The sequence below is a fragment of the Oratosquilla oratoria genome, chromosome 35 (assembly GCF_046742065.1).
Source record: "Oratosquilla oratoria isolate Oo_2021 chromosome 35, ASM4674206v1, whole genome shotgun sequence".
In the NCBI taxonomy this organism is placed as follows: Eukaryota; Metazoa; Arthropoda; class Malacostraca; order Stomatopoda; family Squillidae; genus Oratosquilla; species Oratosquilla oratoria.
The window spans coordinates 32,365,080-32,382,020 of NC_134811.1; the positions used below are offsets into that span (position 1 = coordinate 32,365,080).

The window sequence follows — 16,941 nt, forward strand, 5'->3', positions numbered from 1 at the left end:
ATTGTTGCTTCTGGTTTCACTGAATGGAAACCTGTGGCTCCATTATGGTAGGCAACAGTCTTCAGGCGATCCCATAGATCTTTCTGAGAAGAAACATACTGTGTTGTATTAGTGTGGGTACTTTTATATCAGTGGCTTACAACACCAGCAGAGAAGCTGTTACCATCTCTCAGCTCTTTTTATGTGAAAAGGTGGAGGAAATGGTCAAAGATGACAAAAAGACATCTTAATCCAGTCCATAGAACGAGTGTCAGCTTCTTAGAAATACACTACAAATGGGTGGAAAAGTATGTACTAAATATGAGTGGGAGAGGAGCACCAAAAGAGGATTGGTTCATAAAAGGATGTACAGTGGCAAAAGAAAAATGAGATAAGGCACAGGTGTAATGGCAAAATATAACTAAAAAGACAAGAGATGAATACAAAAGTCAGAAATTATTATAAAAGAATAAGAAGAGAAGAGGAAAAGAACTTTGAGAAGGATGTAGTTGACCAATAATAACCTAGGCAGTTATGCAGTCATGTAAATAGTAATTTGAAGCAGAAAGAAGTAATATCTGAACTGAAAATTGAGGAAACAGTACATGGAGAAGCAAAAAATGTAAACTGAGGTAATAAATAAAGTTTACAATCACTATTCAGTGAGGAAGATGTTACAAACAACATAACAATGAAAGTACATGAAGTGGTGAAACTACTTGAGGAACTGGAAGTGAGAAAGGCCTCATTACTAGATGGAGGGGTGTGGAGTGTATTTTGGGATGGAATGGGTGGGAGTGATTTTATGCCTTTTCCTTTTTGGCTACCTCCCTTGTAAGGGGGAAAAAGCCTTGGTATATGTATGTATGTATGTATGAAAACTGTAGAGAACAATTAGTGGATTAAGTGTATCAACTGACTGCATGTTCTCTGGAAGAGGAGGTGGTGCCATTGGACTGGAAATCTGCAAATGCAGTACCAATATTCAAAGGAGTAAACAGAGTGGAACTACTAGATTAAAGACTATTGTCCTTGACAAGTATGATAGCCAAAATGTGTGAGAAAACTATAACTTAAATACACCGTCATCCAGGAGGTGCCAAGATAAGAGAGAGGGACGGGGTTGGACGGGGTGGAGTGTGATAGGGATGGAATGGGTGGGAGTGGTTTTTATGCCTCTGCTTTTTGGCTACCTCCCTTGTAAGGGGGAAAAAGCCTTTGGTATATGTATTTACCTAGTTGTAAATACAACTAGGTACATACATACATATACTAAAGGCTTTTTTCCTTTGGTATTACTCTCCCCATAGATGTATGTATGTATGTATGTACATTTACCAAGGGCTCTTTCTCCCTTACCAGGAAGGTAGTCAAAGTCAAAAGGCATAATTTCACTCCCACCCATTTCATCCCCACCCATTCCACTCCTATCCATCACCTCTCCCTCTCTCTCATCTTGGCTCTTCATGGAAGATAGGTCATCCCTGCATCTCAACCGTCAACCTGGGTCAGAAGCAATGCAGCAAGGCACAGCACATCCACTGCAAGGCTACTTCATTTAATTGGCAACCCCCCTTCTCTCATGCAGAAACATTAAAACATTGCTGAAAACTATAAATACTTGGGGGGAGTGGGGGGAGAGGGAGAAATCTTGCTTGACAATCAATCTGGATTTAAAGGAAAGTTTTGTGTAACCAATCCACTATGTTTTTATCCAAGAGTGGTTGATGTGCATGAGAGACAGGGTTGGGTGGATGTTAAGAACTATTACTCTCCCCATAGATGTATGGATTTATGGAACAAGTTGGATGAAGATTTAAGCCAGACCAATACCTTAATTTAATTTACAGCAAAGTTTGATAAGTATACACTACAACTAAGTAAATACACACACTTAAAAGATACAAGTAAGATTGAGAGAATACATCAAGCAGCAAATAAAATGTTTCCCATCCTTGCAGACAAATAATACAAGGAAAGACTACAAGCCATTATTGGATAATTGAAAAGAAAGAAGAGACTTGATTGTAGCATTCAAACTGCTGAAGAGAATGGACAGAGAAGAATTCTGGATTTGGGATAGGAGAGAATCAAAAGGTCATAGGAACAAGTTGAAAATTACCACATATCTAAGAGATGTGAAAAAAATCTATAAGAATCCATAAACTGGAATAACTTAGAAAATAATAAAGCACAACATGATGAAAGGCCAACAAGAGGTCATAGTAAAAAACTGGAAAAGCAAACTTGTATGAAAAAGAATTTGGAAATATAGCTTTCCACATAGAAGTATAGACTTGCAGAGCAAGTTTGATGAAAATATATTCCAAGCAAACACCATAAACAAATTTTAGATAAGTTTGATAAGTGGAAGCTTAGAGATGGGACCTCATAGCTCTCACACACATACATACACACCTAGAGAAGGTATTTGATAAAGTACCTCACAGTTGACTTATGTGGAAATTGGAGCATGTTGGAGGACTGAGAGGCAAACTATTAGAATGGATTAAAGACTTTTTGAAGGAAAGATACATGAGGACAGTAGTAATGAGTGGAGTACCACAAGGGTCAGTATTTGCACCAATAATGTTTCTTGTTTATGTTAATGACGTGATGGAAGGAACGAACTATGCCAACATGTTAGCAGATGATGCAAAAATCATGAGAAGAGTGAAAAATGAGGAAAACGGTAGAATATTGAAAAAAGATCTAGACACTAGTTTTGCACAGAGCCAAGAATAGAAAATGAAGTTCAATACCAAAATATTGCAAAGTACTGGAAATGGGCAATAGTGGCAAAAGGCCATCTTTAAATTATTCCTTGGAAAGTGAACACATTACAAAAGCAAAAGAGAGGAAAGATTTAGGAGTGTTGATAAAAGACCTGTCATCTGACAAACATATCAGCAGGATTGTGGGAGAGACATATGGACTACTGCAGAAGATTAAAGTGGCATTCCATTATATGGATGAAGAGATGATGAAAAAAATCATCAAAACCTTGATATGTCCTCAATTGGTATATGTGTCAGTGGTAGGGTCCCTACACAGTGTGAAGGATATAACCAAGATTGACAGAATACAAAGGGCAGTAACCAAACTGGTCCCCAGCCTAGCAGATAAACCATATGAGGAAAGACTAAAGGTACTGGGTCTGCCAACTTTGAAAGATTGAAGAGAAAGAAGTGACATGATTACAGGTGTTTAGGTCACTAAAGGGGATAGATTGCACTGACAGAGGAGATCTCCTGATTAAAACTGGGAGGGCTTTCTCAGGTCATGGAAGTAAATCAAGAAAGACCACATGTTGAAAGGATGTGAAAAAATACAGTTTTTCATATAGATGTACAAATATGAAGAATAGCTGAGAAGGTGATATAGTCCAAGCTCAAACAATACATGAGTTCAAATCTAAATATGATAACTGGAAATCAAAGATATAGATTAAGTTTGAACCATATATGAATTTGAGCCTAAGTATGTTAGAAAATTAGAGAATAGCAGACAGGACCCAATAAGCATTGCTCCTTTCCTGTATACTACAATGAGGTAAATACAATTAGGCAAATACACACACACACACTAAGATTAAAGAATTATGATTCCTTTATACATAACTTAAACACAACAATCATAACACCACAGTGAATCAAATCAACACTGCAGATTAACTATTATGAAACATGGGAAGGTATTTTTCACTTATAACACAGACTATACATACCTGTAGGTGTCGCCCCATACAAGTTGTGGGCTTGCGACATGTGGAGGGTTGGTGTGGGTGAGAGGTGACCTGTGTCACTGCTGCTGGGTCGTATCAAGTGGGAGTTGCCGGTTGTATCTCGAGGAGGACTGATGGGTTCTGACTTGATACTGATAGGTGAGGAAGAGGTTGGAGGTGGCGTAGAGGAGCTAACACTGAGGTGTGGGAGGCTGGAGTGTGTGATGCCGACATTCTGAAGTAGAGAGAGAAGAAACCATGATGATGGAGGCATTGTATCAATTAGTGATTTGTAGAGAAACGGTATCAATCTTTACAGAATATGAAGACAGGGCAGTGGTAAATGGTGCAGATGAATAAATGATAAAAATACCATGATCAAGAATTTTGTATCTTCTTCAATTGATGAAACAACTTCTGTGACACTTTCTGGTCTGTAGCCCAAGTATCTGATAACACAATTGTCGAAACTTGTCACATCAGTTTATCATAAATGAATGAATGGTCTTTTTGTATATTTCTGTTACCATGACTATCTTTTTCAGTCTATGTTGCAATCATTAAAAGGTAGGTTGTTGCTATTTTTTTATTTATTTATTTATTTTTTATTTTTTCCTTTTCTTTCAGCTGAAACTGGTGGGGTTATAGTGGGACTGAGTAGTCCTGCAAGATGGATAGCAGAGCTGCCCATTTTCAAAACTTTTCAACCCCCTTATCTCCATCAGAAGCTGCAACCATGAAGGGCTGACACTCAGTCTTTGAATTGGGCCTAAAATCTCTATCAATTTCAACTGCATTTCTTACTACTTTTCATACATGGAGAGCTGATAACCAGTGACTGCTCCCCTCCTGTTACTTTCAGGTGATGACCAAGAAACTATCTCTATATCTATATACAATGGACTTTTTTACAAATGAAACAGTTCCACAATAATACACCACAGAACAATCTAAAGTTTCTTCACAAAGAGATCTGTGGGAGAGCTCAAGGACTGTTGTAAGCTTCTGTGGGTCTGCAACTTTAGTCACAGAAAATTGAGGCAACAATTATTATTTAGTGGGAGCTTTTATGAATTTTACTGTATGTACCAACAGCTTTTTTCCTCCTTGTTAGTGGGCAACCAATAAGTATGCCTCAACTCCTTCCAGAGGAAAATTATAGAAAGGATGAACCCCTGTCACCTTGCTATGCCCAAATTTAGTCACCTTTCATGAAACGTGCTTTGGAATACAGTGATGATATTCTTATCTCTTCATCACAGGAACATAACAACAGAAAAGGTGAAGTCCTGAAGTCCTAGGAGTGGTATATGATAGTGAAATGGGGAAATGGTGATAACAGATATCTGAATGAAAATCATGTTTGAAAATATGACAATATAAAATGCCTAACTAAATTGAAAGTATGATGACGACATCCTAGCAAAGGTCCACAGTTCTTTCCAGATAACATAATTTTTATGTGGTTCCTTTTCATAAGAAACTATACTTCATATCCATAATCAAATGTGAATATTTCAAATTTGACTGTAATTATGTAAGGTACTATAAGATTATCTTAATATTAAATACAATATACAAAAATAATGTGTGACAACAAAAACTACAAAGACAGGACATAATGATTAGCAGTTTAAAGTTCAGTACAAGTCTAGGTAAACTTCAGTTCTATCTACAAAGTATAAAGATTAAGGAGAACACTTGAACGTGAACACAAAATATTGTTAGATAACGACAACACACAGGAGGAGGAGGCAAGCGGCACACAGTCACCAACATGTGGGGTTAAAATTTCTTTGTGAATTATTAAACTATTTAATATTTACACATTCATGGGCATACCTGTTCATTAATTAATCAGGTATGTTAATTATATCTGTGAACATTCGTCCATATATAACTGCAAATATATTTTGCATATGTAGATGTTTGTATGTGTGTGAAGAGATGTTTACAAATGTGTGTGAAAATGCAAAAACCATTTACAAGCAGTCTTGCACTGTCATTATTATTGATACCCACAGCAGTGGTAGAGAGATGAAGGTAATAGTGTGTGTGTGTAATTCACTATTGTCTTGGATCACGTGTTGGACTCGTGACTGACAGCTCCTACCCTCCCAGAAGAGAGCTCAGAGCTCATATATGTGTATGTATGTACATGCATGTATGTGTATGTGTGTGTGTTTACCTAATTGTAATATATATGAATGGAGCTCAACTCGCAGAGCCCTGTCCCTTTTCCTCCAACAACCAAACCTAGATTCAAATTTACTTATGTTTTCAACTTGGGATATTCCAACTTCTAAACTATTCCAAGAGTATCTGTGTGGAAAACTTGATGGTACTTTACCCACCATTATATAATTTTTCACAACCATCATCACATCACCCCACCTCCAATCTTATTTTTCAGTCATGTCTCCACACTGTACCCACCATTTTCCCATTCATAATCAACATTTCTAAGTAGCTTGGTCTCTGTGAATCAAAAAACACCAGGTTTCTTTACCATCAAGGTGTTGTTATTTTCTTATTTGGTTTATAGTAAGCCATCTACAGAACTACATGCCATGTTTAGTTTCCTTGCATTGCCTCATGCACTCTCTTCTCTTTGTTAATAACATTTCCTCAGTCCCTGATTTAAAACTAACTGGAGAAACTATTGCTTCCTTAGCTTTCTCTTTCCTCTCCTTAGCTGCATTGAAAAATTCTTTTGCTTTCGCTCATTTTTATTCAGTAACAGCTCTCCTGATCCATCTTATTCAAAACTTCTCTTTGTCTGCTACTTTTCATGATCTGTTGATTACTTTCTCATGGATTGTGAGTTGAATTTAATTTTTGATTAAATTTTACATTTTTTTAACCTAACCTACACATCTCTTGAATCCAATTAGGCATGTTTCAGTCAATTTCCTTGACTGGTCTGTGGATATGATTCTTCCTCTGGTATTATAAAATTCTGCGTTATGTCGCCCTGGCTGTTCAACTTATACATGGATGGGGTGGTGCGAGAGGTGAATGCTAGGGTAGTGAGTCAGGGATTGGAGATGGTTAAAGAAAATGGAGAAAAGTGGGAGGTGAGCCAGCTGTTGTTTGCGGACGACACTGCGCTTGTGGCAGGGTCAGAGGAGGGATTGAGGAAGCTGGTGGCAGAGTTTGGGAGAGTATGTGATAGAAGAAAGCTGAAGATAAATGTGGGTAAAAGTAAGGTGATGAGATGTACAAGGGGTGAAAGTGGCAGTAGACTGGAAGTGAACATTAAGGGAGAGCGACTGGAGGAAGTGGATAGTTTTAGATACTTGGGTGCAAGTGTAGCAGGAAAAGGTGGAGTGAAGGTGGAGGTAGAATGTAGATTGAGAGAAGCGAGTAAATGCCTTGGTGGTTTAAAGAGTGTAATGAGGAATAGACATTTGGGAATGGATGCGAAGAGGAGACTGTATGAAGGAGTGATTGTGCCAACAGCACTGTATGGGGCAGAAACGTGGAACATAAGAGAAGAAGAGAGAAGGAGATTGAATGTGTTTGAGATGAGGTGTCTGAGAAGTATGGTGGGGGTTACTAGGCTGGATAGCGTGAGAAATGAGGAGGTGAGGAGGAGAACAGGGGTGAAAAAGGATTTGGGAGATAGGGTTGATGAAAGAATATTAGGATGGTTTGGACACATGGAAAGAATGAGTGAAGAAAGACTAGTAAAAGAGGTATGGAAGGCAGATGTGGAGGGAGTGAACATGAGGGGACGTCCTAGGATGAGGTGGATGGATGGGGTGAAGGGGGCTTTGGGGAAGAGGGGAATGTCTGTTGAGGAAGGAAGGGAGAGGACGGAAGACAGAGGTGAGTGGAGAATGGTTGTATATGGATGATGTTGTGACTGCATGAGGAGGAATGGGTGGGGGGTGGGGTAGTATGTGTGAGTAAATTTTGACGCAGCCCGAAGGGATTTCTCCCCGTCCTCGCCTTATATGCAAAGGGGGACGGAGAGGGGGGGTCGCCGATTAAATGAAGCGGCCTTGCTGTGGATGTACTGTGTCTTGCGACACTGCTTCTGACCCAGGGCGGTGGGCGGGGTGCAGGGATGACCCGTCATCCAGGAGGTGCTCAGATGAGAGGAAGGGTGGGAGGGGTGTGGAGTGTATTTAGGGATGAAATGGGTAGGAGTGTTTTTATGCCTTTCCCTTTTTGGCTACCTCCCTTGGAAGGGGGAAAAAGCCTTGGTATATGTATGTATGTATGTATGATATATATATATATACATATACATATATATATACATATATATGTATATATATATATATATATATATATATACACACACACACACACACACACACAAAGTGGTGATCCTACAGGATGGATAACTAAGAAATTCATTTCCTTGATCCCAATCTTCCCCAAGGGAATGACATTCAGTCTCGAGACCAAACCCAAAATATCTATCAACTTCAACTCTATAATCTCCACTTTTTTATGTAAAGAAAGCCAACAAACAGCAACTGTTCCCCTCATACTACTACTTTCAACTGATGGTAGATAATTAGCCTCACACTAATACATAACGGACAAAAATCCAAAATTTCCTTCCAGAGAGATCTGTATGAGGGCCTGAGGACCATTGCTGGCCAATGTGGGGATCTAACTTTTCCAGTCTGTGGAACCCAAGGTAGCAATTATTATTATATATACAATCATACTACATGTGTATTGCATAGACTGTATATACACATATGGAGCAAGATGCTCCACTGCATTTGAGTGAGCAGTGTGGTAGGGAACAGGATGTCCCTTCATCCAAAAGGTGCTAAGATGGGTGGGGAAGAGGGACAATGCTTGGGTTTTTGGATATGTTTAAGGGTAACTTTAACTTGGCCTCCTCCCCTCAAGTTGACTCCATCCACTTATGCTTTCCATGCTCTTTTTAGCCTTTCCTTATTCTTTTCAAATGCCCAAACCATCTCAGCATTTCTTGAATTTTATGAATTTTATTTGCCATTTCTCTCCTCATTTTTTTCACTATCAGAGGCATATGCACTCATAAATAGCTCCAAGTTAAAAACGTACACAAATTTAAATCTAGGCATAATAGCGGAAAAGGGACTGGACTCCATGAACATACTTCCTTTCCTGTACATAACAGTTAGGTAAATACAATTAAGCAAACACACACACATCAACATGTACACAGACACACACACACATGCATGTTCAGAGGTGTTATATGTCTGAAGTTTTTTACTTAATGTATGTATGTACGTAAACAGGACTAGTTCAACATGTAAGGTACTAGTTTAAGGTCTAGGTGATATCAAATGGGATGTGATCTATATTGAGGTCCACACAGGTTTAACCAAATAAAAAAAAAGTGACTAGAATTCTACAGAATGAACTGAGAATTGCTCTCAAGTTCATATAGACTTTTAGTTAAACAGAACAAGAAAATGGCTGATTTAGTTTTAAACATAATGATGGAAAGCAATGAAAAGGAGAGAAAGAGAGAAGAGAGGAGAGAGTGAGAGTGAGAGTGAGAGTGAGAGAGAGAGGAGAGAGAGAAGGAGAGAGAGAGAGAGAGAGAGAGAGAGAGAGAGAGAGAGAGAGAGAGAGAGAGAGAGAGAGAGAGAATGGGCTGTCAATAAGCTTTTTGAAGTTTTGATTCGACTGCTTAAACGATTAACTGAGTCGGTAAGTTGGTTATCTAAGTAGGCACTGAGGTTGGTATGTATGTAGGTATGTAGTTAGGTAGGTATATCTAGGGTCCACAAGGACAATGTCGACTCGAGGTACGCTCTCATGGACTGACTGACTGACTACAAGGGGCAGGTCACACGAGATTGACTGACTGTGTCTGATGACCTGCTCAATACTGACGTTATTATGCCTCGCCCACCAGTGGTCCTCGTCGAACCGCACCTGGTGTAACGAGTTCAGTGAGCTGAGGGTCAGGTCAGGGTTGAGGGGGAAGTCTTGGTGCGAAAAGGAGTTGAGACTCGAGTAAGAGTTCATGGAAGGTGGCGGAGGGTTGGTGTGGTGGGAGGTAGTCGTTGTGTTTCCACCCCCACCACCTCCTCCTCTTCCACCACCTCCACCTGAGCCTTGCTGGAGGGCCACCACAGGCGTGTTGAGAGATGGCGATCCTGGACGTCCCGACATCTGTAGGGAAGAAAAGGAAGCATTAGTGGTGGAGCATTAGTCCTGAGACACTGAGCATCTCATCCTGAGTGATTTATGGACCTTTACAGTGGCCGTTGCCGGATTCATGAGAGCCCTGGGGTAACGGACTGACCGACTGTCTTGTGAAAAGTGAACATAAGTGGGGGCTTCTCAAGAAAATAAAACTACAAGGATACATATAGCAATATAAAGAAGATTGGGAATGGGAATGGGAAGAGGGAACAGGAGGAAGAGAAGCAGGAAGAGCAAGAGAGGGAAAAGGTAGTGAGTAGATGGATGAGGAGGAAGAGGATGAGGAACAGAGGAAGAGGAAGTGAAGGAGGGAGGGGAGGAGGGTATGGGAATGGAAGGAGATGGAGGGGAAGAAAATGGGGGGAGAAAGTGAAGGGAATGGCAGGGGGAAAGCCAAGGTAGAAGGAAGAGGCAGAAGAGGAGGAAGAAGAGATAGGGGGAGGAGGAACACGAGAGAGAAAGGAAGAAAGGGAAATGCAGGGAGAGGGAGGGAAAAGGAAGACGAGAGAGAAGGGAAGAAAGAGAAATGCAGGGAGAGAGAGGGAGAGGAGAAGGAGGGTGGGTGGAGGAAGATGGGAAGAAACAGTCTGCGACGGTTACAGAAACTTACATTCTGAGCCTGTGAGTTGGGTATGACGACGCGGAGGTTAGGTCTGGTGGGCGAATGTGTCTTGGAAGTGTGAGGTCTGGCCAGGAGTCCGGGCGAAGGAGCACCTCCCGGAGCTCCTGGTGCCCCTGGGGGCAACGGCGACGTGGAGCCTGGGTATCCATTGGAGCCGTTCATGTCAAGCATACCTGCGGGAGGAGGAAGCGTGAGAACGGGTAGAGGAACGTCGGGGGGTGGGGTGGGGGGTGGTGAGCTGGTGCGAAATTGAGTCATTTGTGGTGATACTTATGACAATATTGATGTTATGATATTTCAATATAGAGAGGTATTAGACTTTTAGACACGCCTTTATTATTATTACACACACACACGCATAAATTGGACGAGGCAACAGTGTGTGCAAAAACATACAAAAATTTAAGAACAACCTAGATGCTGAAAGATTCAAAGACGGGTCACTACGAACATAGCCCCCTTCCCGTATAATACAACTAAGTAAATACACACACACACACACTCTCTCTCTCTGAACCACCACCTCTCTCTTTCAAATACTTACACTTTGATAATGATGAAGCTATCGATTTGTGCAGTCACAACGAAAAGCTTTATACCACAATTATGACCTCCGTTTTCCAAACAGCATGGTCAATACCGAGTATTCAACGTATCTATCTAAACAGTATAGACCTTCCTTGTACAAAGTATTTTCTCTTATACAAACAACTACTAATTCTAAACAACAAATGTTACATTATACAGAGAAAAGTATTGTGTTGAAAGCCTTTAGACAGCCCCTGTATCACCGTTCAACCAAACCTATCGTTTTCCAACAACCTTGTTTAGAGAATTGACGGTATTTACTGAGCTCACGCAGTGATTTCCTATATTCACATTTTTGGGGAACCTGGAGTGGACTGGGTATTATGTAGTAGATAGTGGAATATTTTTTTTTATCTTATTATATGTGTTTTTCTCAACAGACATTCCCCTCTTCCCCAAAGCCCCCTTCACCCCATCCATCCACCTCATCCTAGGACATCCCCTCATGTTCACTCCCTCCACATCTGCCTTCCATACCTCTTTTACTAATCTTTCTTCACTCATTCTTTCCATGTGTCCAAACCATCCTAATATTCTTTCATCAACCCTATCTCCCAAATCCTTTTTCACCCCTGTTCTCCTCCTCATCTCCTCATTTCTCACTCTATCCAGCCTAGTAACCCCCACCATACTTCTCAGACACCTCATCTCAAACACATTCAAACTCCTTCTCTCTTCTTCTCTTATGTTCCACGTTTCTGCCCCATACAGTGCTGTTGAGGAAGTCTGTTGAGGAAGGAAGGGAGAGGACGGAAGACAGAGGTGAGTGGAGAATGGTTGTATATGGATGATGTTGTGATTGCATGAGGAGGAATGGGCGGGCGGGGGTGGGGTAGTATGTGTGAGTAAATTTTTGACGCAGCCCGAAGGGATTTCTCCCCGTCCTCTCCTTATATGCAAGGGGGGACGGAGAGGGGGGGTCGCCGATTAAATGAAGCGGCCTTGCTGTGGATGTGCTGTGTCTTGCGACACTGCTTCTGACCCAGTGCGGTGGGCAGGGTGCAGGGATGACCCGTCATCCAGGAGGTGCTCAGATGAGAGGGAGGGTGGGAGGGGTGTGGAGTGTATTTAGGGATGAAATGGGTGGGAGTGTTTTTATGCCTTTCCCTTTTTGGCTACCTCCCTTGGAAGGGGGGAAAAGCCTTGGTATATGTATGTATATGTGTTTTTAATATTAAAAGAGGAGAGGGTTACAAAGGTACATAATACTAAGAGGCCTCACAGGTAAATAGCATAAAATACCACATGTAATAAAAAAAGACAAATAAATAAAATAAAATAAATCAGTGGCGGGGCCCTATTTCAAATACTAGTTCTGTAGAGGAACGTCCCAGATAATTTTATTCGTTTTCAGGATGGACATCACAATGAACAGCATTCAATGACCGGGACGCCGTTCACACCAGACTACCTTCCCACAGAATCAAATTTCCTGACATAGAAAAAAAAGAAGTGCGTCACGATGTACCCGGGGTCTGACAAAGCTCCAAGGTTAGTGAGATACTGTACACAAAACTACACATAAAAACGTTTAATGGTTATTTTAACGATTCTGCAGTTCAATATTTACTCAAATGCACTTCATGTGCGCCAACGAGAGGCCCCCCAACTTGTACATGCTGATGCACGTCACAAATGTAACGATTTCATTGAATACGGACAGAGTAGAGAGACATATGGATGTATAGGCCTATCAAAGACTACACTAGGTTTCTTTCAATGTTGCTGACTGATTAATCACTTGTTTTCACCAAACTGTAGCTCTCTCTCTCTCTCTCTCTCTCTCTCTCCGAGTTGATGTTTGAATTTTGATGGAAATGCTACTAAAAGGCCAGCTGCTGTTGTCATTATTTTTTTTATCTAAAAATGGATAAAATAAATTCTATGTAAGCACACAATGTAAAACAAACGGAATCGGTGCACAATATGTGTGAATCATTATGACAAAGGGGAACGAATGACACTGAAACAGTAGCGAATTTAATGCACGCTGGTAACCTACTGTTTGGAGTTGCCATAAACCGTCATCCAGCGAAATATTACATACAATAATAATTACATGTTTATAAAAGACTTGTGTTCATACACAAAGGCAATATTTGTTTTTATCTCGTGTACGCGTGGATATGCTAAGAGTGATAAACAGATTTCCCAGCCATCGCTCTGCTCTTCATAATGATATTTAGACCATAACAGCAATACAAAAGTATGCTCTCATTTTTTTTAATTCCACACCCCAACCACATAAAAATCACTGGGGGGGGGTAATGGTTGCAGCACAAGATATGCAATACTAAGGGTCACTGGTTAACACAGGTCGGGAATAAAGGCTTCATACACACACACAGTGATAGCGATCGCGGCCGCCACTACGGCGGTCCGGATTTGAATCCCGCCCAGGGCTGAAATAATTTCAGTATTACTGCGCTGCGAGTGGTTACTCCAACTCTCGTGGGCGGAGAGTTGGGTGTGTGTGTGCGTGTAAGGTCACAACATTACCCATAGATCGGCCATTTATGAGCTCTGAGTTCTCTTGCGGGAAGGAAATTGCTGTCGATCACGAGTCTAACACGTGATCCAAGACCATGGTGAAACACACACACACACACACGCGCGCGCGGGCATACACTTCAGCTTGTACGTGCCTTTTACCCACTGCACATAAATACAACATTGGCAACACACCATTATAAACACAACATATTCGGGGTGGAGGATCTATTGTTTTTTTTTTCCACAATTTTGATGTCAAGACTCACTGATACTGAGAGACTAACAATAACAACCCTCAACCACGTGATCACATGTGACATAATCATGCTCACTCTGGATTTGGCTCACGCTCTTTCAACTCTCTTGCTTGCGATCTCTATTGTTTATTTGTGTATCAACTTATTCATTTGTTTGTTTATGTCCGCGATCAGGTAAAGATTCGCGATTTAGCGCGAATGAGCGATACGTCTGCTATTAGTGTATTGTATCACAGCTGACCTGAAATTTGACCTGATATTCTACCGCAAAGTCAGTTTCGCTCATTATCCCATACATATACTCATGATACATACATCTTCATGACCCAGCTGTTCTGTCCCTCCCCTTAATATGAATAACATTAATAGTAACAATAAGGATAATAGTTATAATAATAATGATGGTGGTGATGTCGATAATAACAACAGAAAAGATAAAGAATAGTAAAAGTATTTATATGACAATAAAGTAACACTAATAATAATATAACAACGATGATAATGATGATGGTGATGATGTTGTTGACAATAATAACAGCAGCAAACATAATGAAATATCAAAGTATTTATATGACAATATAATAACACTTGTAAGAACAATATAACAACGATGATGGTGATGTTGACAATAATAACAATAGTAAACATAAGATATTAAAGTGTTTACATGACAATAAAGTAACACTAATAATCACAATATAACAATGACAATAACAATAATATCATCATCAGCCTCGTACATACCGCTAGAGGATCCCGGTCTGGGCGAGAGAGAGGCGTGTGACATCTGAGGGGAGGGCTGCATGAGTCCTGGATCGTAGCCGCCCTGTTGGTTCACTGGAACGCTGACGGACATGCCCGAGTAGTTGTTGAGGCTGACTGGCGGCTGATGTGGCAGGAGAGAGGAGAGGGTGAGTTAGGTGAGGCATTACACACACAGACATAGACAGACAGACAGACAGACAGACAGACAGACAGACACACACACACACACACACACATATATATATATATATATTTATATATAATATATAATGATATAATGACAATGAATATATCACTGCAACGGGATGGGACGGAAAAAATACCTATAAATGTTGCTAAAGAAGAGGAAGAGAGGGAGGGACGAACAGAAAACGACAAATAAGCAACTAATCAAAGCAAATGAGAGACAAAGGAAAGTGTAATATGTATAAATGTAACAAAGCTTCTGGAACAAATGGGAGAGACACCATAATATATAACTACAGAAGAAATTAATTAATTGTTTAATTAACTCGGATGTGTTCAGTTCAAAAGTTGACCAAAAACGTTATAAACAAAACTATTACTCGTTGAATGGCGACCCTGTTCAAATACATAAATTGATACAAGATTACAGCTTCAACAGCGATCAGAACTGATAAATAAAACGACAATATTTTGATGAACTTAACAACTTTATGTTGTTCAAAAGCTGTAGCAGAAACAGCTTGTCTCTAATAGTTTTCATGGGTAATATTGGAACTTCGGGTTTTTCTGCTGCGAGTTAATCAATCAATCAACTGATCAATCACTGTGGGGTAACCGCTATCTATTTTCTAGATCTTCATGCTCTAGCTATCTTATCTCTAAGGTCTCCCCCCAATCACTCCCCCCCCCCCCGCCCAGGGGAGCCACGGAGGTAAAAAGAAAAGCGTCTACCCGTTCCGTGTAGCACTTTTCTTGATGGGTTAAGGAATTGGTTCTCAACTTTTATTATCTATTCATTTATCTATTCATTCGTTTATATATTTATTGGGTGATGTGCCCTTCGGGCCTGAAAAGTACATTTTCTCTCCACCCATACTCCGTCATTAGAATGTAGTTGGGAAGGCTTATGGGAGGGTTTTGATTGAGAGGATTAGGAGAGGAACTGAGGGAGTAATTGGTGAGGAACAGTGTGGGTTTAGGACAGGTAGGGGTTGCGTGGATCAGATTTATGTGGTAAGACAGATATGTGAGAAAGCTTTAGGAAAAGCTTTAGGAAAAGGTAAGGATGTTTTTTGAGCCATTAAGGGTTTCGAAAAAGCTTATGACAGGATAGACAGGAAGGCACTGTGGGAGGTATTGCAGATATGTGGGATGGGAGGAAAACAGTTAAGAACAGTCAAAATTTTTTACTAGAGTAATAGAGTCTGTGTTAGAATTAGATATGGAGAGAATGGGTGGTTTGAGGTGAAGGTGGGACTTCGCTAGGGATGTGTTATGTCGCCTTGGCTGTTCAATCTATACATGGATTGGGTGGTGCGAGAGGTAAACACAAGGGTAATGGGCCGGGGATTGGAGATGGTTAAAGAAAATGGAGAAAAGTAGGAGATAAGCCAGTTGTTGTTTGCTGATAACACTGCGCTTGTGGCAGGATCAGAGGAGGTATTAAGGAAGCTAGTGACAGAGTTTGAGAAGGTATGCGAAAGAAGGAAGTTGAAGATAAATGTGGGTAAAAGTAAGGTGATGAGATGTGGAAGGGGAGAATGTGGCAGCAAATTAGAAGTGAGTATGAAGGGAGAGAGACTGGAGGAAGTGGTTAGTTTTAGGTGCTTGGATGCGAATGTGGCGGTAAAGAGAGGAGTAGGGGTGGAGGTGGAATGTAGACTGAGAAAAGCAAGTAAATGCCTTGGGGGATTGAAAAGAGTAATGAGAAATAGACATTTGGGAATGGATGCTAAGAGGAGATTGTATGAAGGCGTGATTGTGCCGACAGCACTGTATGGGGCAAAACATGGAACATAAGAGAGGAAGAGTTTAAATGTGTTTGAGACGAAATGTCTGAGAAGTATGGTATGGGTTACAAGGTTGGATAGGGTGAGAAACGAAGATATGAGGATGAGAGCGGGGGTGGAAAGGGAGTTGGGAGAAAGGGTTGATGAAAGAGTATTGGGATGGTTTGGATACATGGAAAGAATGAGTGAAGAAAGATTAGTAAAAGAGGTGTGGAAGGTAGAGGTGGAAGGATGGAGGGATGGGGTAAAAGGGGCATTGGGAAAGAGAGGAATGTCTGTTGAGGAAGGAAGGGAGAAGACAGAAGATAGGGGTGAGTAGAGAGTAATTGTGTATGGATGATGCTGTGATGTATGGGAGTGGGG

At 40.7% G+C, this 16,941-nt stretch overlaps 1 protein-coding gene across 6 annotated transcripts in view; it reads right to left on the bottom strand.

Annotated features, from left to right (window-relative positions):
• Nucleotides 1-16,941, bottom strand: part of LOC143018635 (myocyte-specific enhancer factor 2-like) — a 58,146-nt gene that overhangs the window by 9,058 nt on the left and 32,147 nt on the right. For 3 of the 6 annotated variants that reach the window (XM_076174186.1, XM_076174183.1, XM_076174182.1), the window contains 4 exons: nucleotides 14,582-14,723; nucleotides 10,488-10,672; nucleotides 9,548-9,844; nucleotides 3,707-3,938 (listed from right to left, as the gene is read on the bottom strand). In XM_076174186.1, coding sequence (XP_076030301.1) covers nucleotides 3,707-3,938; nucleotides 9,548-9,844; nucleotides 10,488-10,672; nucleotides 14,582-14,723 — 856 coding nt within the window. Of the gene's footprint in view, nucleotides 1-3,706; nucleotides 3,939-9,534; nucleotides 9,845-10,487; nucleotides 10,673-14,581; nucleotides 14,724-16,941 lie in introns of those variants that run through there. The other 3 variants (XM_076174185.1, XM_076174184.1, XM_076174187.1) reach the window with 3 other exon arrangements.